We start from the raw sequence: 22991 nt of genomic DNA on the forward strand, positions 1-22991 counted from the left end.
AGAGACAGTTTGTTATAATTTCTGTTCTTTTACATTTGCTGAGGAGTGCTTTACTTCCAACTATGTGGTCAATTTTGGAGTAAGTGCAGTGTGGTGCCGAGAAGAATGTATATTCTGTTGATTTAGGGTGGAGAGTTCTGTAGATGTCTATTAGGTCTGCTTGGTGCAGAGCTGAGTTCAATTCCTGGATATCCTTGTTAACTTTCTGTCTCGTTGATCATCTGATGTTAACAGTGGGGTGTTAAAATCTTGCATTATTATTGCATGTGAGTCTAAGTCTCTTTGTAGGTCTCTAAGGACTTGCTTTATGAATCTGGGTGCTCCTGTATTGGGTGCATATATATTTAGGATAGTTAGCTCTTCTTGTTGAATTGATCCCTTTACCATTATGTAATGGCCTTCTTTGTCTCTTTTGATCTTTGTTGGTTTAAAGTCTATTTTATCAGAGACTAGGATTGCAACCCCTGCCTTTTTTTGTTTTCCATTTGCTTGGTAGATCTTCCACCATCCCTTTATTTTGAGCCTATGTGTGTCTCTGCATGTGAGATGGGTTTCCTGAATACAGCACACTGATGGGTCTTGACTCTTTATCCAATTTGCCAGTCTGTGTCTTTTAATTGGAGCAATTAGCCCATTTACATTTAAGGTTAATATTGTTGTGTGTGAATCTGATCCCGTCATTATGATGTTAGCTGGTTATTTTGCTCATTAGTTGATGCAGTTTCTTCCTAGCCTAGATGGTCTTTACAATTTGGCATGTTTTTGCAGTGGCTGGTACCGGTTATTCCTTTCCACGTTTAGTGCTTCCTTCAGAAGCTCTTGTAAGGCAGGCCTGGTGGTGACAAAATCTCTCAGCATTTGTTTGTCTGTAAAAGATTTTATTTCTCCTTCGCTTGTGAAGTTTAGTTTGGCTGGATATGAAATTCTGGGTTGAAAATTCTTTTCTTTAAGAATGTTGAATACTGGCCCCCACTGTCTTCTGGCTTGTAGAGTTTCTGCTGAGAGATCCGCTGTTAGTCTGATGGGCTTCCCTTTGTGGGTAACCCGACCTTTCTCTCTGGCTGCCCTTAACATTTTTTCCTTCATTTCAACTTTGCTGAATCTGACAATTATGTGTCTTGGAGTTGCTCTTCTCGAGGAGTATCTTTGTGGCATTCTCTGTATTTCCTGAATTTGAATATTGGCCTGCCTTGCTAGGTTGGGGAAGTTCTCCTGGATAATATCCTGAAGAGTGTTTTCCAACTTGGTTCCATTCTCCCCATCACTTTCAGGTACACCAATCAGACGTAGATTTGGTCTTTTCACATAGTCTGATATTTCTTGGAGGCTTTGTTCATTTGTTTTCACTCCTTTTCCTCTAAACTTCTCTTGTGGCTTCATTTCATTCATTTGATCTTCAATCACTGATACCCTTTCTTCCACTTGATCAAATCGGCTACTGAAGCTTGTGCATGCGTCACGTAGTTCTTGTGCCATGGTTTTCAGCTCCATCAGGTCAGTTAAGGTCTTCTCTACCCTGTTTAATGTAGTTAGCCATTCATCTAATCTTTTTTCAAGGTTTTTGGCATCTTTGTGATGGGTTTGAACATGTTCCTTGAGCTCAGAGAAGTTTGTTATTACTGATCGTCCGAAGCGTTCTCTCAACTCATCAAAGTCATTCTCTGTCCAGCTTTGTTCCGTTGCTGGCAAGGAGCTGCGTTCCTTTGGAGGAGAAGAGGTGCTCTGATTTTGAGAATTTTGAGCTTTTCTGCTCTGATTTCTCCCCATCTTTGTGGTTTTATCTGCCTTTGGTCTTTGATGATGGTGACGTACGGATGGGGTTTTGGTGTGGATGTCCTTTCTATTTGTTAGTTTTTCTTCTAACAGTCAGGACCCTCAGCTGCAGGTCTGTTGGAGTTTGCTGGGGGTCCACTCCAGACCCTGTTTGTCTGGGTATCAGCAGCAGAGGCTGCAGAACAGCAAATATTGCAGAACGGCACATGTTGCTGCCTGATCCTTCCTCTGGAAGCTTCATCTCAGAGGGGCACCCGGCTGGATGAGGTGTCAGTCGGCCCCTACTGGGAGGTGCCTCCCAGTTAGGCTACTCAGGGGTCAGGGACCCACTTGAGGTGGCAGTCTGTCCATTCTCAGATCTCAAACTCCATGCTGGCAGAACCACTACTCTCTTCAAAGCTGTCAGACAGGGACGTTTAAGTCTGTAGAAGTTTCTGCTGCCTTTTGTTCCGCTATGCCCTGCCCCCAGAGGTGGACTCCACCCAGTTCGAGCTTCCCAGTGGCTTTGTTTACCTACCCAAGCCTCAGCAGAGGCGGGCACCCCTCCCCCAGCCTCACTGCTGCCTTGCAGTTCAATCTCAGACTGCTGTGCTAACAGTGAGTGAGGCTCCATGGGCATGGGACCCTCCGAGCCAGGCGCAGGATGTAATCTGGTGTGCCGTTTGCTAAGACCATTGGAAAAGCACAGTATTAGGGTGGGAGTGTCCTGATTTTCCAGGTACAGTCTGTCACGGCTTCCCTTAGCTAGGAAAGGGAATCCTCCAACCCCTTGTGCTTCCCAAGTGAGGTGATACCCTGCCCTGCTTCAGCTCACACTCTGTGGGTTGTACCTACTGTCCAACAAGCCCCAGTGAGATGAACCCAGTACCTCAGTTGGAAATGCAGAAATCACCAGTCTTCTGCATCGCTCACGCTGGGAGCTATAGACTGGATCTGTTCCTATTCGGCCACCTTGGAACCTATCACTACACACTTTCAAACAACCAGATCTTGTGAGAACTCATTGTCATGAGAACAGCAAGGGGGAAATCTGCCTCCATGATCAAATCACCTCCCACCAGGTCCTTCCCCCAACACTGGGGATTACAATTCAACATGAGATTGGGGTGGGGACACAGAGCCAAACCATATCACATGTACTCTAAAGTAAAGAATAAATTGGCTTGTCCAGAAATACTAAAGAGAGGTTTAATTACATTTTCTAATTTGATGAAAGTTAATTTCTCTCTGAGTTCATTTTGGCTGTATTTGTTGAGCATATTTTCTTCAGCTTTAAGAAGAGAATAGAAAATTTACAAGGACCTGAAAGCTTATAAGATAATATATATACCTGTTATAGATGAGGTTTTTCCCATTTGGTGGAGTGTCCTGGTGTGTGTTGATTCTAGGGAAAGGAACCATGTATATTAAAATTTACTATGTATTCAGCTGCCACAAACTTAATTGGTTTAGATAATATCTGTTTTACCTCTACTTTTTTTTACATAACCACAGTAGTGCTCACCTGACCTAAGGGTTAGACCCTAATTAGTTATTTTCCTAAAAATAAAATAAGATAGTGTCTTTACAGCCAGGCGTGGTGGCTCACACCTGTAATCCCAGCACTTTGGGAGGCTGAGGCAGGTCAGGAGATCAGCACTTTGGGAGGCTGAGGATCATGAGGTCAGGAGATCAGGACCATCCTGGGTAACACAGTGAAACCTCCTCTCTACTAAAAATACAAAAAAATTGCCCGAGTGTGCTGGCAGGTGCCTGTAGTCCCAGCTACTCAGGAGGCTGAGGCAGTAGAATGGTGTGAACCTGGGAGGCAGAGCTTGCGACAGAGTGAGACTCCATCTCAAAAAAAAAAAAAAAGATAGTGTCTTTACTTAGTCCCTTTTTTCATCCACATATTGATAAGCAGAGATTTATGAAGAATACCAGTGTTTAGTGCTCTTTACTGTTGAGTTTATAGGTAATATTCCACTTTCTCCAAAGAACCTGAATTACATTCTCTCTTATTTAGAGAAAGGGGAACTTTTCCCAGCTTTTTATCTGGTGAAAATTAGGCTAAAACCGTTTATTTCAGCATATTTCTGACCTTACCATTGCTTAATGGGAAAGAATTTCACAGTTTTTTGTTTTTTTTTTTCTTTTTGTGCATGATTTTCCTCTGATCTTTCTCTTACAGTAAGAAGAGTAGAAGTGTGTCCCCAGAGTGTTTTTAAGCAGGTTAGGGTTTATCATAATTGAAAGGAATTGGTATCTTAGCTCTTTAGAATTTCTACATTGCCACTTTTTTCTAGGAAAAGCTCAACAGCCTAAAGTAATATTTATTCAGTTCATTTAGCAGTTGAAGTAAAATTGTGTGTGTGTGTGTGTGTGTGTGTATGAAAAGTGTGCAGGAAGACTCAGCTTTTTGAATGACCAGTGCCATCACACACAGTTCAGTAAAGCCCAGCACATTATGTTAAGATTTAAGGAATCTACAAATTGCCTTAATAGATCAGTCCTGTGTTCTTTAGAACAATTCAGTACTCTTGCCAGTTCATAGGCCCATTATCTGGCCAATTATAGGCCAAATGGTCACTTAGTTTGAGTATATGTAGTAATCTAGTGTCTCCGTTCACTTGCGTCCCATCCCCCCAAATACATATTTATTTTTATTTATTTTTTTTTTTTTTGAGACCGAGTCTCACTCTGTTGCTCAGGCTGGAGTGCAGTGGCATGATCTTGGCTCACTGCAACCTCCACCTTCAGAGTTCAAACAATTGTTGTGCCTCAGCCTCCCAAGTAGCTGGGACTACAGGCGTGTGCCACCACACCCAGCGAATTTTTTTTGTATTTTTAGTAGAGACGGGGTTTCACCATGTTGCCCTGACCAGTCTCAAACTCCTGGGCTCAAGCAGTCTGCCTGCCTCGGCCTCCCAAAGTGCTAGAATTGTAAGGGTGAGCCACTAGGCCTGGCCCAGTAATTCTTAATGGCATAGAAGCTTTTCCAAATATCTGTAACAAAAGTCTTTAATCTAGGGTCCTTTGGGTACCATAATGAGTCTTTAGAGGGACCAAGAACCTACTAAAATTACATGAAGACTTTTGTGTTCAGCTTTGTGTGCGTGTGTACTTAAGGTGTGGTCCCATAGCTTTCATCAGATGCTTAGAGATCCAAGACCTGGCATGTTTAAGAGTCATGGCCCAAACTGAAGATCCACATATACTTCATCCACTTTAATACCAAATTTATTGCGACCCTTCACACAATCTTACATACTTGTACATAGAACTCAGTCTACTTATTTTTGTTCTATTTAAGTGTTCTAACCTGTCATCACTATTAAATGGTGGAATTTGAATTTTTTTTTGTTTTTTAAAGAAATTTGTAGGGAGCAGATTCTCTTTTCTTGGGTTTTTCTTTTAACTTAGTAAGGCCTTGGCATAATGAATCGCACATTTATAGATGTAAAAATTACTTAACTATGAAAGCATGCAGTAGGGTCAAGTTCTCCAGCACATAACGCAGACTTTGAAATTTAAGCCAAAAAGACAGTTTTGGTAATTTGGCTACTCTAGTTACATGTTTTAACTCCTTGAGGTTGTATGGTTTATTTCACATTGGCATGATTTTGCAACATTCTGCAAATTATGTTTAGTTTATGATAGTATCCAAACACATAAAAGTAGTGTAAATGTTTTAACATTTTTTGCTCAGTTAATGTGAATTTGGCAGGAAATACTGCGATAATTTAGGACTGCTCCGTTTTCAGTCAAGATCTGAAATAAAATATTCAGTTCCTAAATGGAAATTTAAGATGTTTGTTTTAAAGCTAGGAGTAATATTTTTTTAAATTACATGAACTACTCAGCTAAAATCATTACATATGAAATAGAAGTATTTTCTTTATTTAGAAGTTTCATTCTGGGATCTACAGTTTATATACAGGTACTATAAAATATTTAAGAATTTGGGAAATAATATAGCACATTTAAATACATTTAGCAGTATTTGTTTTGTTGGTGAGTCTTAAAACAATAAATTGCTGTTAGTATTATTTAGTAAATAGTGAAAGAAAGGGATGTTGTTGCTTTTTAAATTTTTAGAGGACCTGTATATTTTCAACCTGGGGGTGCAGGGTAGTTTGTTTGGCATTAATGCATTTTCTCCCTTAATGTTCTTTCTGCAGGATAACTTCAAACTAATGTGTACTAATGCCATGATTTACAATAAACCAGAGACCATTTATTATAAAGCGGCAAAGAAGCTGTTGCACTCAGGGATGAAAATTCTTAGCCAGGTAAAGGAAACTCTTGGTCATATGTAATAGTTATTAAAATCTGTGTCGCTGTTTGTTGGCCATAGTAATACAGATACAATACAGTATTGATTTTATTTTATTAGCAGGTTATATTAAAGTAGAAAATACTAAATGAAAAAAATTTATAAAAAGAGAAGAAAATTAAGATAGGAAAATTCTTACTTGGAATCAATACAAATAAATATTGGCATTCACTTGTAATTATCTCTTTAGAGATAAAACATCAGCTTGAAACATCAGCCTGAATTCCAGGATAAGACTGGCTGAGTTATGAGAACTCTGAAGAGGAAAGCTCTCTGTTTGCATTTGTAGGTGTGAAATCTAATGTTGGTCAGTCCTGTCAGAAGCCTAGAATTTCTAGTAAGAAAATACAGTCATGCGCTGCGTAATACTGTATATACAGACTGCATATACAATGGTGGTTCCATAAGATTGTAATACTGTATTTTTACTGTACTTTTGTTATATTTAAATGCACAAATACTTAGCATTGTGTTACAGCTGTCTGCAGTATTCAGTATGGTAACATGCTGTATAGGTTCCTAGCCTAGGAGCAATAGGCTGTATCATTTAGCCAGGTGTCTAATAGGCTATACCATCTAGGTTTGTGTAAGTGTACTCATTGATGGTCACACAACAAAATTGCCTAACAGTACATTTCTCAGAACGGATCCCGTCATTAAGCTACATGTGACTATATACAAATGAGAAAAAATTTGAAACTCTCAAAACCACCTCTCCACAAGAGCAGACTCTTCCTTAAAGGATAAGAATTAGTGCATAGTAAGTCATTTGAGGTCAGAGAAGTGTGTGCGTAGGTAGGCACAGACACATCATCATCAAACTGCAGGAAAGAGCATAAACATGAGATATTATACACAGTGGCAAAAAATTACGAGTGTCCCCAGGACGACGGTTGATAAAAGGCTTTGAAGGGTAAACTGAGATGATCACTGTGCACCCGCTGGAGAAAATAACTCACAAGATAAGCCATATCTTTTGAGGTTTTTCTCACCATATGTAAGAGACTACTTTAGGGAACGAATCAAGGGTGATCCTGGCACCATACCATGGCAGGCAGGCAGAAGAGAGTTTTCATTTTAGCTCTCTTCCACTAACTTGTGGACCTTGGGCAAGACATTAACTACCCTGGGACTCAGTGTTCTCATCTCTAAAGAAGGGTTTAGTCTGTGGTCTCCAATGTGATTTCTAGCATTACTGTTCTGATTCTAGATAAGAGGTAGAGTAGAGAGGATACTATGAAAAAGAACCACAAGATAGGACAGGGATTTTGCAAAGAAGAAATGAGTGGGTATAAGACACTGGTAGAAGGAGAAAGGAATCAGAGTCGAGAGCTTGAGCTCACATTCAGGGGAGTTAAAGGATGATAAAAATGAGTCGTGCATCAGCATATGGTTTTTCGATTTTTATGGTGATTCATTTTTCTGTATTACAGTTTTACATTTAAAGAAATGCCTTGATGTGCAGATGTCTGAGTGTGTGCTTGGCTGAGAGATTCTTGGATTCACTTAACTAGAGAAAGAAAAACATGTTTGGATTCTTGATTATTCTTGCGCTCCTAATATTTAGACAGCATTGGTTCCCACCCTTTCCTAAAGACTTGGGAAACTAATGGAAGCCAGTTACCCATCTTTGACAACATTCGCAGAGGAAAGAGGAATAGGAAATGTTTACCCATTCTTTGCAGGAAGACTCTCAGAATCTAGAACCACGCCATGTTCCAGGTTTAAAGACATGGAAATGCTTCTTGTTACTGTATTTGAAGTAAAAGTGCATTTAACAAATGCAGCCTTTAGTCACTCCAAAATATGTACATTGAATTGGGTGGTGGGAGCCTAATTTTTAATGACCTTTGATTTACCACTTCCTTAAGTAATGTAGTTAATACAACAAGCAAAAGATTCCATTATCTCTTGAATTTTACTGGCGTGTGGAATGGTTGAAAGCACAGAAAATAAAATTTTCTTCACTTTCCCTTCCCTCTCTCCCTCTTTCTTTCTCTCTGTTGTCTTCCTTTTTTTCAGATCTTTTGCTGTTGAGGAGTCCCACCCATCCTGTGTTATTAGCTTCCTGTTGACTGTTCTCTCCACCCTACGTGGGAGGGGTCGTCACAACAGTGATTTTTAAACGTTTAAATTTAGACCTTTTGAGTTAACTCTTCTAACAGTTTGTGCTCCAAAAGAGCCCAGCACACCCTTCCATGAAGTGTCTTTTCAAAGATAACTGTTTTTGAATGTTCATTGAAAAGATTGTAGAGTAGCCATTCATCATTTTTTCAGTTACACTCAAATAGCAACTATTAGTAGACGTGTTATTTTTATAAAGAATGAACAGATGAGGCCAGGCGCAGTGGCTCATGCCTGTAATCCCAACGCTTTGGGAGGCCGAGGCGGGCAGATCACCTGAGGTCAGGAGTTTGAGACCAGCGTGACCAACATGGAAAAACCCCCGTCTCTACTAAAATACAAAATTAGCTGGGTGTGGTGGTGCATGCCTGTAATCCCAGCTACTCAGGAGGCTGAGGCAGGAGAATCGCTTGAACCCGGGAGGCGGAGGTTGTGGTGAGCCAAGATCGCGCCATTGCACTCCAGCCTGGGCAACAAGAGGGAAACTCCGTCTCAAAAAAAAAAAAAAGAATGAACAGATGAAGAATAACTTTTTATCTCCTAAATAAATACTTGAGTAAAATGCTACATTGTAGTACAAACAATACTATTTGTAGCATAGTGGCTTTGAAATCAGACCAATCAAGGTTCAAGTCCTAGCTCTACCCTTTAGAAGCTGTGTGACCTTAGCCCAGGTAACCTTTGTCAGCCTTTTTCCTGTCCTGTAAAGTGGGGATAATAATAGTGCTTACCTCATGGAGTTGTGTCTGGCACATGGGTAAGCACTAAGTAAATGTTAGCTATATTATTAGCAAAGAACCAGCCCTGTTAGCCATTTAATATTGTAAAATTGAAGATCAATAATATGCTGACTTGGAGGCATTTTAATTACCAAAAAAAGAAAAGGATATTGCTTTCAAAGGAAAATTAAACTTCACTCTTTCCTGGGACTTGTTTCAAGGTTTAGAAACTTTCTCTAATTGAATTTATTTGTGCAAGTCATATTTTTTAAAATCCCAAAGCGTTCTTAATGTAAGTTCTGCTTTATAAAATTCTAGAGTGGAAATAAAATTATTACTGAAAACTTACAGAAATAAGCTCATTAATATTTTTAATGTAGCAAAATAAAATGTGTTTTTAAAAATCAAATAAGATTGCTTTTTGTTGTTGTTGTTGTTTGTGTTTTTTGTTTTGTTTTTTTGAGACAGAGTCTCACTCTGTCACCCAGGCTGGAGTGCAGTGGCGCAGTCTCGGCTCACTGCAACCTCTGCCTCCCAGGTTCAAGTGATTCTAATGGGTTTGCTTTTTAAGTGATACTATTGATTTTGTCAAGGATTCCGAGAAACTTTCAAACACTAATGTAAATTAGTATGTAAATTGGTATACCTTTTCTGGAAAGCAATAATTGTCAAAAGCCTCAAAAATACTCATTCCCTTTGACTTTGTTTCCTTTCTAAGAGTTTATCCTAAAGAGATACTGGTTCCTAGAGAGATTTATTTATAATGATATTTATGGTACTTTTATTTATAATAGTGGAAACATGGAAATCTAAATGTTCAATCATAGGCCATTAATTAAATCATGGTGTAGACATGGGATTAAATAGTTATTAAAATATTTTAAATATCTATTGATATGGAGAGGAAATGGTTATAATTTATTAACTGAAAAAATGCTTTTTACTAAATATTCAGTATAATTCCAGTTTGCTAAGATATGTAATGGTTGGAAAAGTACTAGAATGATAAACTTGTTAACACTGTTCTTCTCTGGATGATACATTAAGAGGATTTTTATTTTCTCCTCTACCCATATTTTTATTTGTCCACAATAAAATATATCGCTTTAATGGTTTTAAGATTACTTTAAAAGTCCAGTAAAAAACAGCAAGAACTGTGTTCGTGAGGATCTCACCATCTGCACTACTAATAGAGCATGGTGTGATGAGGAAAGGCCCGACATGAGTGACAGCAAGCCTAGTCTTAGTTGCTGGTTTAGTGACCTTAGGTGAGTCATTTGTTGTTTCTGGGCCGCGTTGTTCTTGTTTGAATGGCCTCTGGTTCTTTCTAGTTCTTAGTTTATGTTACTCCACAGAAGTCTTCCCTGCTGTTGCTGTGCAGCCCTAAGGAGGTTGCACTCTGTATTTTACCCAGTGATAACTTTAAATATGCCTTCTTAAAATTTACGCAGAAACCTCAAGCCCTTAACTACAATGAAAATTTCACAGCACATCATTGCAGCGAAAAATTAAGCACATGTTTCACAGAATAGAAACAAGACTTCTTTGGTTAGTGAAACCATTCTGCACTCTGAGGAACTGTGCCACCAGCCTGTCTTCTCCTCAAGGCTTGTTGTTTTCATACAGAGTGAAATGCCAGCATCATCAGTGAGCAGCACACTGGGCTACCAGAATAGAGGGACTTCACACGCTCACACGCCCTAGGCTTTGATACACCGAACAGTTCTTAACTGTCGAAAGATAAGCCAGTCTGTTAAACACAAAATGTTAACGCACCATTAAATTTTAGTCTTCCAATTCAGTACTTCAAAGAATACTTAGTCTTAATTCATACTTTCTCCTCTGTTAACTTTCTGATAGGGCAATAAAGTTTTAAAGGTTTCTATGAAGTTGAAAATTAAATTTTAAGAATTGAAGGTGTAGGCATTATCATGGTTTCCAAATACAATACTCTCTTGGTGTATGATTACATTTAATTGTTTTTCTTCCCTGGTTAATGACAGGATAAGTACAAACTCCTGTGGGGGAAAAAAAAATGCATTACTTTAAAAGTTAATGACAAACATATGGTAAGAGTATTTTCGAATATGTTTAGGAAAGAATTCAGAGCCTGAAGCAGAGCATAGACTTCATGGCTGACTTGCAGAAAACTCGAAAGCAGAAAGATGGAACAGACACCTCACAGAGTGGGGAGGACGGAGGCTGCTGGCCGAGAGAGAGAGAGGACTCTGGAGATGCCGAAGCACACGCCTTCAAGAGTCCCAGCAAAGAAAATAAAAAGTAAAAGATCTTTGGGATGTTAAGGTCAAACTGTCTTCTTCAAGCTAGTAAGGGGGAAAAATACTTATTCGGGGCCTGACTTGGGAAGACCAAGCGCTAGTGTGTCCATGGTGGTGGTGTTTTGGCATGAAAGTCCATTTCGGTGGTCTGATACCCCCTTCTCATATGAAGCACTATGTGGGATTGTCCAAACACAGTTCAGAAAGCAGTTCTAATGTGTATTCTTATTGAAGTAGTTTTAAAACCTATAAAGTGTCTTGGGACTCATATGGTCAGTGAGTTTATGTAAATAGAACTATTTGCTTAAAAAAAAATGCATAGTCATTACCTCCTTCCATAAAGGAGCAAGGAGTTCAGTGGGAGCACAGGCACTGCTGCGTCTTAAGCAGATGTTCTGTCACTGCAGCGTGCCCATGTTTTCCACCTGATGTCAGCTGGTGGGAGCAACGCTGAACCACTGTTCCACCTAGGCAGCCACCTGTGCAGCTGACAGCAGCCGCATCTGCCCGCTCACACCACTGGGAGCCAGCCCTGACCGCCCAGCACCTCACTGCCAACTTTGGGGAGGGTTGTAGTTAGCAGTTTGGGATTTTTGCTGTCATAATGCAAAGAAAGTAAACTAGTGACAAGTTTTTCTTCTAAGATTTACACACTTAAGTGCTTGTTTTAAATTTTAAAAATCAAACTTTAAAAGAACAGTGGTATATTGTTCTCCCTTCAAAGTAATGTTTGAGGTAGAACTAATTTTTTTGTAAGTTCCCAGAAAAACGTTTAACACAAGTAACACTGAACAGAAAAAGGTAGGGAAATAGCATGTTAGGTGTGCCTTACTGTTTCTGTTCTTAAATTAGAGACCCTTAACAGGTCACCAAGGAAATAAGTTTCAATGAGTGACTGTAGTACAAATGTCTCCACTTTAGTTGTATTCATATTTAGAATTCATTTGAATGTTTTCATCTTACTTATCTTTGTTTTTTTTTACTTAGTATTAATGTATGTTTTCAGGAAAGACAAAGATATGCTTGAAGATAAGTTTAAAAGCAATAATTTAGAGAGAGAGCAGGAGCAGCTTGACCGTATCGTGAAGGAATCTGGAGGAAAGCTGACCAGACGGCTTGTGAACAGTCAGGTGATTGAGCTTTGCCTTTCTTTTTTCTACCTACTGATTTGGGGCATCTGAAACTTTTAGTTTTTAAATTGCTTGCGTATTTTTAAATCCATATCTGCTATAGAGCTCTTCGTCAGTATAATATTTAGCAGAAAAACAATTAATAACGGACAGACAATTCCTTACAATGGGTTTATCAGGGTGTTAAATGCATTTTCAACTCATGATATTTTCAACTTAAAATGGGCTTGTTGGGTGTAACTCCACTGTAAGTTGAGGACCATCCGTGTTCATTTGTAAAGTACATGATTAATCTTAACCACTTTTACTGGATTTTTTAAAAATGAATTTATAATATGTTCTAAAATTGGAACATGAACTACATAATTTAAGTTTACAAGAAAACATTTGTATTCTGGTCTTTTGAAATCATATTGTTTAGCACATTGGTTTTATTTAATTTTAGATTCAAGGGGTACATCCACCATTTTGTTACGTGGGTATATTGCATGATGCTGAGATTTGAGCTTCTCTTGAACCCATCACCCAAATAGTGAACATAGTCCCCAGTAGGAAGTTTTTGAACCCTTGCCCCCTTCCCTCCCTGCCCCCTTTTAGCATTTCCAGTGTCTATTCTTCCCATCTTTGTGTCTGTGTGCACCAGTGTTTAGCTCCTACTTTTAAGTGAGAACATGCAATATTTGTTTTTCTGTTTCTATATTAATTTGTTTAGGATAGTGGCCTCCATCTTCATCCATGTTGTTGCAAGGGACATGATTTGATTCTTTTTTATGGCTGTGTAGTATTCCATGGTGTGTGTGTGTGTGTGTGTGTGCTGCATTTTCTTTACCTAGTCCTTTGTTGGTGGGCACCTAGGTTGATTCTGTGTCTTTGTTGTGCACAGTGCTGCAGTAAACATACGAATCCATGTGTCTTTTGAGTAAAATGATTTATTTTCCTTTGGGTACATACCTAGGATTGCTGGGTCAAATTGTAATTCTATTTTTAGTTGTTTGGGAAATCTCCAAACTGCTTTCCACAGGAGCTGAACTAATTTACATTCTCACCAACAGTGAGCATTCCCTTTTCTCCACAACCTTGCCAGCATCTCTTATTTTTTGAGTTTTCAGTAATGATATAATACGGTATCTTATTGTGGTTTTGATTTGCATTTCTCCAGTGATTAGTGATGCTGAGCATTTTCTCATACGTTTGTTGGCTGCTTATATGTCTTCTTTTGAGTAGTGTCTGTTCATGTCCTTTGCCCAGTTTTTAATGGGGCTATTTGTTTGTTTCTTGTTGATTTAAGTTCCTTATAGATACTGGGTATTAGTCCTTTATTGGATGCGTAGTTCACACATATTTTCTCCCATTCTGTGGGATGTTTCTTTACTCTGTTGATAGTTTCTTTGGCTGTTCAGAAGCTCTGTAGCCTAATTAGGTCCCACTTGTGAATTTTTGTTTTTGTCACTTTTGCTTTTGAGAACATAGAAAATTCTCTGCCGAGGCCCACATCTAGAAGAGTATTTCCAAGGTTTTATTCTAGGATTTTTATAATTTGAGGTCATACATTTAAGTGTTTAATCCATTTGGAGTTAATGTTTGTATATTGTGAGAGATAGGAGTTCAGTTTCATTCTTCTGCGCATGGTTAGCCAGTTTTCTTAGCACTATTTATTGAGTGGTCTTTCTACTTTGTTCTCTACTTCGTTTATGTTTGTCGACTTTGTCAAAGATCAGTTGGTTGTATGTATGTGGCTTTATTTCTGGGTTCTCTATTCTGTTCCATTGGTCTATGGGTTATTTTGTTTATTTTTATCAGTATCACGCTGTTTTGGTTATTGTAGCCTTGTAGTGTTATGGGAGCTTTTGTTTGGTTTGGTTTGATTTTGAGACAGGGTTTCACTCTGTCGCCCAGGCTGGAGTGTGCAGTGGCACGATCTTGGCTCACTACGCCTCCACCTCGGGAGCTCAAGCAATTCTCCTGCCTCAGCCTTCCAAGTGGCTGAAAGTACAGGTGCGTGACACCATGTCCAGCTAATTTTTGTATTTTTTGTAGAAATGAGGTTTCACCATATTGCCCAGGCTGGTCTCAAACTCCTGAACTCAAGTGATCCACCCAACTCGGCCTCCCAAAGTGCTAGGATTACAGACATGAGCCATTGTGCCCAGCCTGTAGTATAGTTTGAAATTGGGTAATGTGATGCCTCTGACTTTGTTCTTTTTGCTTAGAATTGCTTTGGCACTTCAGGCTCCTTTTTGGTTCCATGTGAATTTTAGAATAGTTTTTTCCGAATCTGTGAAGAATGATGTTGGGAATTTGATAGGAATAGCATTGAATCTGTAGATTGCTTTAAACAGTATGGACGTTTTAACAATATTGATTCTTCCATGAGCGTGGGATGTTTTTCCATTTGTGTCATCTATGATTTCTTTCAGCAGTGTTTTTTAGTTCTTGTAGAGATCTTTCACCTCCTTACATATATTCCTAGGTATTTTATTTTTTGTGTGGCTGTTGTGAATAGGATTGCATTCTTGAATTGGTGCTCAGCTTGAACATTATTGGTTTATAGAAATGCTACTGATTTTTGTAAATTGATGTTGTATCTTTACCAAAAACACATTTTTCTTTATATACTATGTATATAGAATTGTTTCTCTTATATCTGGTAATTTTAATAACATATATTAACTATTTTAACTCTTAGTAACCCTAATTTCAAGTGAAAACCCTAAGATTACTTAATATAACATGACTTTAAGATTTAAAATTACTGAAGAGAATTTTGAAACTAGTTTTATTTACCAAGATTACTAAAGTTGTGTGAACTAGAAGGCATTTGAGCCAAATTCTATTTTTTTTTAATAAAATAATTGATTTAAGCACTTACTTTTCTTTGGTCAATTGATTAGAGCTCTTATATTTTGGTAGTGATATATCACATACGCATGACACATATATAGACATATAAACACACAGAAGCAGATCTTCTAGATTTATAAGATTCTTCATTTGCCAGTTTTCACTCTCTCCCCTTCTTAGACTATCAGTCATTTCCAAAGTCATAACAAAGTAGATGAAACAAAGTAGAAAATTTACATCTCAGAGGCACAGAACCTATACCTAAACACCATTACCGGAAAACAAGATTGCCAGAAGGAGGTTGCAGTGAGCCAAGATCGTGCCACTGCACTCTAGCCTGGACAACATAGCGAGACTCTGTCTCAAAAAAAAAAAAAAAAAAAAAAGTCCTCTTTTCAACTCAACTTGTTTCCTTATTAGATTACTGGTTTCAAGGGGGAGCCCTGTAAGGAACGGGGCCAAGAAAGCATGCAGTTTTTAGGGCCTAATACTTACTGGAAGGCAGGTTTTAGATCACCCCAAATCACTGAATCCTGGGTCCCCAGAAAGCTGAAGAGATCAGGTAATACAGTACAGAAAAGAGCAGAGTTTTAGATCTGAGAGGAATCTGTCTGCTTACAACTCTTGGTATTCTGTGAGGAAAAACAGAGATTCTTCCCAAAAAGAGGAGTCTTTGATGCCTTTTCTGTTTACTCAAGAGATCACAAGCTGCCAGAAATTCCTTTAGGTCCCTAATATGGTATCGAGGGTGGCAAGAGGAAGAGGGGACAGCGAAACAGAACTCAGTTGACTGAGACATTTTACAGAGCCATTACAGCGGCATTAAAACAATAGACATATGTGTGTATATGTATAGCCCAAATAGCAGTTTTAACTGAGCTGGCATTTGAATATAGAGCTCTTTTTTAAAAAAATTTTTCCTAATTGTAATTCCTACTCAGGTTGTTTTACTTTTGCTTCTGCTGCTAGCTGGGCTCCTGTTGCCAAACAAGCAGCCCACAAAAGTGGCCATCTTGCTACAGTGGCTGCCGGCTGCCCTTCCTGACCACAGTGCGATGGATAGCTCTCAGCCGACAATCACCCCAAATACACTGGCGTTTTCAGGGCGTCCTTGTACTCACGCACAGGCGTCTAAAACATGAGCCATACCACTCCACGAGGAAGTGGCTGCCACCTGGGATTTCCCCCACAGATGCTTCCTTCCCTTTGCCCATTTCTTGGTCCCTCAACTCCTGACTAGCTCACCACATGTTCCAGCTTAAATGTGTCCAGAAAGAAACATTTAACAGGGACTTAGGAACAGAAGCCATGTCTGTGTCTTGGGTAGCAGTGAGATGGTGGGTCCCTGCCCACATTGATTTTAAAGCCAGGTAGGTGTATACATGCCTTTAAGCAAGCCACTGCCCTTACCTGGTCCGCAGTAGCCTTTTTTGATAGACTAGGGAGAACTAGGTGGCCTTAAGGACCCACAGAGCTCTTAGAATTCTGAGATTTTCTTCACCTCCATTTCTCTAGCCTCATCCCCTGTGTGAAAGTCAGTATCTTGAGTTTAATGATTAGCCACCTGTAATATTAGTTTGGTTAAAATAAGACTTTGTGGTTTGCTGCATATATGAATATGGTACAGGCTGAGCATCCCTAATCCAAAAATTCGAAATCTGAAATTCTCCAAAATCTGAAATTTTTTGAGCTCCGACATGATGACATAAGTGGAAACTTCCACACCTGACCTCATGTGACGGGTGCACAAAATTATTTATTGTATAAAATTACTTTCTGGCTGTATCTGTAACATGTATATGAAACAAATGAATTTTATGTGCCATCCCTAAGATATCTCATTATGTATATGTAAATATTCCAAAATCTGGGAAAATCTGCAATCCACAACAGTCTGGTATCAAGCATTTCGGATAAAGGATACTCAGCCTGTTTGTATAAAACACTTCATTCCATCTGAATACTTTGGGTCATTGCAGTGCGAATTCGAAAGAAGAAAACCAGATGGAACAACAACGTTGGGACTTCTCCATCCTGTGGATCCCATTGTAGGAGGTAGGATCAGAGTAAAACTGTGCATGAACTTGATGCTATTTGGCAGAGAACAGTAACCTGGGTTAACATTTTAAAGCAACAAGCTTGAATATTGATCAGTCTGTGTCATTATGCACAAAGGATCTAGCTAGACATCATGTATTTCATGATAACAGCTAGCCTAACTTTCACTTCATCTTGAAATAGGTACAGTATATCAAGTTTTCCTTAAAATTCAAAGTCCCTGAAATATTTTAAACCCACCATTAACAAAGCCATAACTTTTAGATAGTAATTCCTAGCCCTGGTTTTAAGAGACTTTAGTTTAGAGGTATCTCACACACACAGAATATGATATTATAAATTTAACTGATCTGTTTATTTCAGGGAATAAAATGAATGTATATGCCACATAGTGCCTTAATAATAATGGAGGGTGTATGCTTAGTGACATCGTATCTTTCGCTATAGTCAGTAGAAAGTTTGTAAAGATTGGGAATCTTTAGAACCTCAGTCATGTTTTTGTTTTCTCAAATGATGTTTTAATGGAAATAATATAGGTTATATTTTGAAATTCAATGTCAGAATTAGAACTTTTTGTCACTGGTCTGAGGGGAGAAGCATGTATTGAGATATGCAAATGTGAGAATGTTAATTTATTCAACAAATATTTATTTTCGTACTGTCATAATGAAATAAGTAATTGGAAATACGGAAATGAATAATGACAGAATTTTTACCCTTAAGGAAACAGTCTCTGATGTTTATTGTTTGCTATGAGCAAGGTGCTGTCTTAGGAGCTAGCTGTATAGTAGAGAACAAAAGAGAGAGAGAGGAGTCGCTTTTCCTTGTTCTATGGAGTTGGGGGAGGAGGGCTCACATAAAGAGAAGTCTGTCCTTAATCAGTACTATGCAGGTGTGTGTCTATAATGAATAAATACTACAAAGGAAAAGAACATCTGTGATCATAATAGAAGATACCAACCTAGTGTTTGGGGGTCAGGGAAGGCATCCTTAAGGAGATGATGTTTAGGTTGAGTAAGGGTTGAGAGAACAGCAGTTGTGAAAACCTTGAAGCAGGGAAGAGCATTTGAAGATGGAAAGAAGGGGACTATGAATGTTCTTTAAAGGAGGAGAACAGTAATAGAAGAAAAGGAGCTGGTACTGTTTTTAAAACAAAACTCAGTTTCTACTTTGATGCAAACAAGTAGAATTTTATATGATCATAGGTCAAAGAATGCCACAGGATTGAGAACATTGCTCTTTCTACTATAGCTGTGGTGAACATCTGGTGTTAGGAGATGCAGCTAACTGATGTAGGTGACACCTTAAGATCTGCTGCTTTCTGTGAAGCCGAGTGTGGTCTCTGCCCTTGGTCTGGTTTCCTGGGTTTCCAGTTTCTGAGACGTAATCAAATGTGGCCAGAGCTGACTTGGCTCACCGTGTGCACAGCTCCCTCTGTAGGCCACTTTCCTGGTTTAAGGTAGAAGACACCCCTATTCATCTTCTCAGCTTCATTGTCTGGTACCCATACCCATTAGGAAACCAAATTCCAGACTGTTCACTGAGAAGGAGAGGAGATCTGATTTAGATGTTCAGTTGCTTAACAGTGCCTTCACCATACTGGTCACTGATGGCAGTAGCCTCCGTTGAAGGCTGATCATGTGACACAAACTCAGACTCTTCTTCAGGAGAGCAGATGTCCCTCTGTTAGATACTGTGGGAGACCACATCTTCTCCTGCCAGCATCTTTTGCAGTCCACTCAGGTGCCCACCCATGATTTCTCTATGTCACGTATTCCCAGCTTCATCACAGGGATTCATTCCTGGCTAATGCCTGTTCTCGTTGCACTGAAAGTATGCCTTTCATAGACACTCATTTATCCTTCATGTGTTAGTAGCCCTTTTGTCTTTAATGCAGGTGTTTTCCCTCAGTCTTTTACTAACCTTTGTACTGGTTAACTTTCATCTTAACATTAAAAGTCCCAGCTTTTAAAAGTTTTCGTGGCTTCCGTTTTTAATAAAAATCTAATTTTTTAAGTGAAGTGTACATGATTATAAAGAATTCCAGGAAGCAGGAGAGTGTAATGAACAGGTCTGAGTTTTGGTCCTGGCTATAGTTCTGCCTTTCTGAGCTTTGATTTTCTTATAAAAGTGGATGTAGTAAGGGCTTCCCAGCCTCCTTCACGGTCATGCAGATGACATGCAGTGGTTTATACGGAGTCACTCGGCAGAGGGCCCCGTGGGTCATGGCCATGTAGGCCTCCTTCACTGTGCTCGGTTTTATGTTGTAGAGCCAGGCTACTGCCCTGTGAGACTGGGAATGACAACTGGAAGACTTCAGTCTGGAGTGAATACTTTGCAGGGGTTCAAAGAGGATAAAAGGAACAAAGTCACTCCAGGTGAGGCTCCTGCGTAGGAGTCATTTTTTTCTCTTCTCTGTTTTGGGGTATTAGGGAAAGGAAGCACAATTATGGTTTATTCACTAGGTGGGCACCAGTATCTTGGTGGTAGTTTTGCAACATTAATTAGCTATTTTATTAACTTCAGAAGAGACTGGAAAATTGGGTATTAGTATTCAAAATGAATTTTGTTCTTTCTTGTTCCTCTCCCTCTCCCTTGTAGGGAAGAATTCACTTGAGTTGTAACTTTACAAGGACCTGTTTGAGAGAAAATATCTTAGATTTGCGAACCACTCGATGAAGTAGTAAAGTTAGGAGAGAATAAATAATCTTTTGGTAAAACAAAATAGATTGACATGCAAGTTAAAGAATAGTGTTACAGTATTTGGTTTTTTCAACAGTGTTATATTTGAATTATGGGCCCTACAGTTCTTATGCACCGCATTATGACTCCACATTTGCGAATATCAGCAAGGATGATTCTGATTTAATCTATTCAACCTATGGGGAAGACTCTGATCTTCCAAGCGATTTCAGGTGAGTCTCCAGTTAATATTCTGATTACATTTGTTTAAAAACAATGTACATACGTGATTTGTGGATAGACTGACAAAGCTGGCTGAGTAGTAAAAAAATGTGCTCAGTAATTTTTTTTAAGCTGACAATAATGGATTCATAGTTACTATTATCCTTTAGTGGAGAGAGAGAGCAGGTCTCCCTGATAGTAGCATCTGCAGTATTTTAGTTCTTACAAAAATACATTTTTAAAGAGACTGTACCTCAGCCAGTACTAAAGTTTAGGAACTTGTTACTTCAAAATGTTGATGTGCCATCTGCTCTCTTATAACATGTTGTGTGTCAGTGAGTTTCGGTCCAAACTTAATCAGTTTGGGAACCTACAGTGCATTTTCCCCAAGAAAGGAGGCAGGACAGGATGGCTGTATTCCATAGGCAGCCCACATAAAAGCCTTTTTGGCCAATCACATGCCAGGTAGACCGTTGCAGTTAAACTCAGCCATTCTTTATTGCATGTTTCTGTGGGAAGATCATCTCTGTGTTCCTGTTTAGGTTGCTGAGCAGTTTGGATCCCATCAACATAATGAGATATTCATCCTGACTTAGCGGGATTCTGGCTCAGGATGGGACACTGAGCTTGGGTTATGGCAGTAGTTTACTGGATATTATTCCTTCTTAGCAGTAGTACCTTGCTAATTTTCATTATGTGTAAGAAATTAACCCTGTAGATTCACGAGTCCCCTGCTTTTCTGACAAAGAGGGAATCTGTTCACTTTTTACATTAGTAAGTGTGGTTTGGTTGTTGTTTTTACAAGGTAGAGGTCCTTAAGTCCGAAGTTGACTGTGGTTTCACATCAAGCCATTTAATCTTTTAGACCTCACCAGCCTGAATGAATTATTTCTGGATTATGCATCTATGCATTCCACAAATAGGGATTGCACAGGGGAACAACACTGGCAAAGGCCCATGCCCTCCTGTCAAATGATGACAAGTGCTTTGGAGAAAGGTAAAGCAGCAGAGAAGGAGAGAGTAGTGCTGGGGCTATGAGAGGGATGCACTTTTAAATCGGTCAGGTAAGTCTGGTAAAAGGGAAAGTTGAGCAAAAACTGAAGGAGGTGAGGAAACAAGCAAGGCTGCCACCTGAAAGAACGTTCCAGGCAGTGCAGGAGCTGTGCAGAGGGTCTGAGTGGGAGCCTTCCCAACATATTTGAGGAACAGCAGGAAGAAGCAGAAGAGTGCAGGCACATGGCCAGGGAGGGCGTTGATGAGAGTGGGTCTTTATAAGCACTTGGAATTTCATTCTCAGTGAGATGGAAACTACTGGTGGATTGCGAGCAGAAGAGTGACCCAGTCCAGATTATGATGTTTAAAGGATCACCCTGGCTACTCTTGGAGAATAGACTGTAGAGAGGCAAGGGCAGAAGTAGGGAGATGAGAAATGGGCCGGGGGAGTAGCAGGTGAGGTTCTGAGAAGGGCTCAGTCATCAGTCAGTAGGATTTCTTTACTGATTGAAGTGGGATGTGAGAGAGAGATGTCGAGGCTGACTCCAGGGTTTGCACACTGAGCCTGGAAGGCTATAGTTGCTATTTACTGAGAAGGGGGAAACTTTGGAACATTACTTGGGGGGAAGATCTAGCATTTCAATTTTGGATATTTTAAGCTTGAGATGTCTGTTAGACTTCCATGTGGAGCACCAAAGGATGTGGTCCAAACTGGAGGTGTAACTTTTGAGAGTTTTTTGATCCCATATGAAAGTCCTGAGGTGAGGGTGATCACTGCAGACAGGAAGTGAAGGGGTGGGGAGCAGAAAATCCAGGGACTGAGCCTGCACCCGTCACTGAGGTCTCATTTTTCTTTGGAACGTTTTATTTTTACTGTGTTCTTCATATTAATTATCTCATGATAATGTTATTGCTAATTAATATGTAGATACCGTGTTGTGTCTAGGCAGAAATTTGATGTCATGATGTATAACTGAGGGCATCTAATGGAAACAGTTGGCTCTGATGGGAGGATAAAGCCAGTGGAGGTGATTTATGTGAGACTTTCCTAACTGTCTCTTGCAGCATCCATGAGTTTTTGGCCACGTGCCAAGATTATCCATATGTCATGGCAGATAGTTTACTGGATGTTTTAACAAAAGGAGGGCATTCCAGGACCCTACAAGAGATGGAGATGGTAAGAACGCTGCTAACGAAACAGGGTAATTTATTATCAACTCTCAAGCATTAGTCATTCAGTATAATGAAACCATGGGATTAACCAGTATGACAGCTGAACTCCGTGGCCCTGAAAGACAGCCCAGCCCGCTGGAGGCCACGGGTGGACAATGAACGGAAAGGAGTAACTTAGCTACCAGGATCTGTGAGGGCCTAAGCGTTATCCTTATCTCCTCATCTTGGGAATGTAGGACTCAAAAATGGGGTTTACAACTCAGAAGTCAGTGGGCGTTGTGTCCTCTAACAAAAAAGGGAAGTTTTGCTCACTGGCCTGAAACTAAGTTGGCTAAAATGATAGGGAATGGCTTTTCCTTATGCAGTAATAGCACATTGGGAGGAACCTCAAGTTAAAAAGTAAAAAGCTTCCTCATTGCTATTTTATTAACACTTGTAAGCTATCTCTAGTTCAGTTGGAGATAGTTCGTAATCTGGAATCATTCAGAGTTTTGGCTCAAGGATTAGTACGAGAAAATGTTCCTACTGATACAGAAGAGAGTTGATCCCAGAATGTTCCTGTCACAATAGTTAGAGGAACCCTGTGTCTCTTAGAGGTCTAACTCTTAATGGTGACTGCGACTGCAGTGCCTGGTACCCTGCTCACAACTGCACATATGGTTGCTGGGTGACCTGTCAGCAG

The 22991-nt window shown here is 39.5% G+C and overlaps 1 protein-coding gene across 4 annotated transcripts in view; it reads left to right on the forward strand.

The window, feature by feature from the left end:
* The window catches only part of BRD7 (bromodomain containing 7), a 55981-nt gene that overhangs the window by 29126 nt on the left and 3864 nt on the right, over nucleotides 1–22991 (forward strand). For 2 of the 4 annotated variants that reach the window (XM_055297617.2, XM_055297618.2), the window contains exons 6-12: nucleotides 5934–6044; nucleotides 11027–11211; nucleotides 12217–12340; nucleotides 17161–17236; nucleotides 19510–19617; nucleotides 20019–20154; nucleotides 22202–22313. In XM_055297617.2, coding sequence (XP_055153592.1) covers nucleotides 5934–6044; nucleotides 11027–11211; nucleotides 12217–12340; nucleotides 17161–17236; nucleotides 19510–19617; nucleotides 20019–20154; nucleotides 22202–22313 — 852 coding nt within the window. The remainder of the gene's footprint in view (nucleotides 1–5933; nucleotides 6045–11026; nucleotides 11212–12216; nucleotides 12341–17160; nucleotides 17237–19509; nucleotides 19618–20018; nucleotides 20155–22201; nucleotides 22314–22991) is intronic. The other 2 variants (XM_055297619.2, XM_063612743.1) reach the window with 1 other exon arrangement.

This window comes from Symphalangus syndactylus, chromosome 11 (assembly GCF_028878055.3).
Source record: "Symphalangus syndactylus isolate Jambi chromosome 11, NHGRI_mSymSyn1-v2.1_pri, whole genome shotgun sequence".
Lineage (NCBI taxonomy): Eukaryota > Metazoa > Chordata > Mammalia > Primates > Hylobatidae > Symphalangus > Symphalangus syndactylus.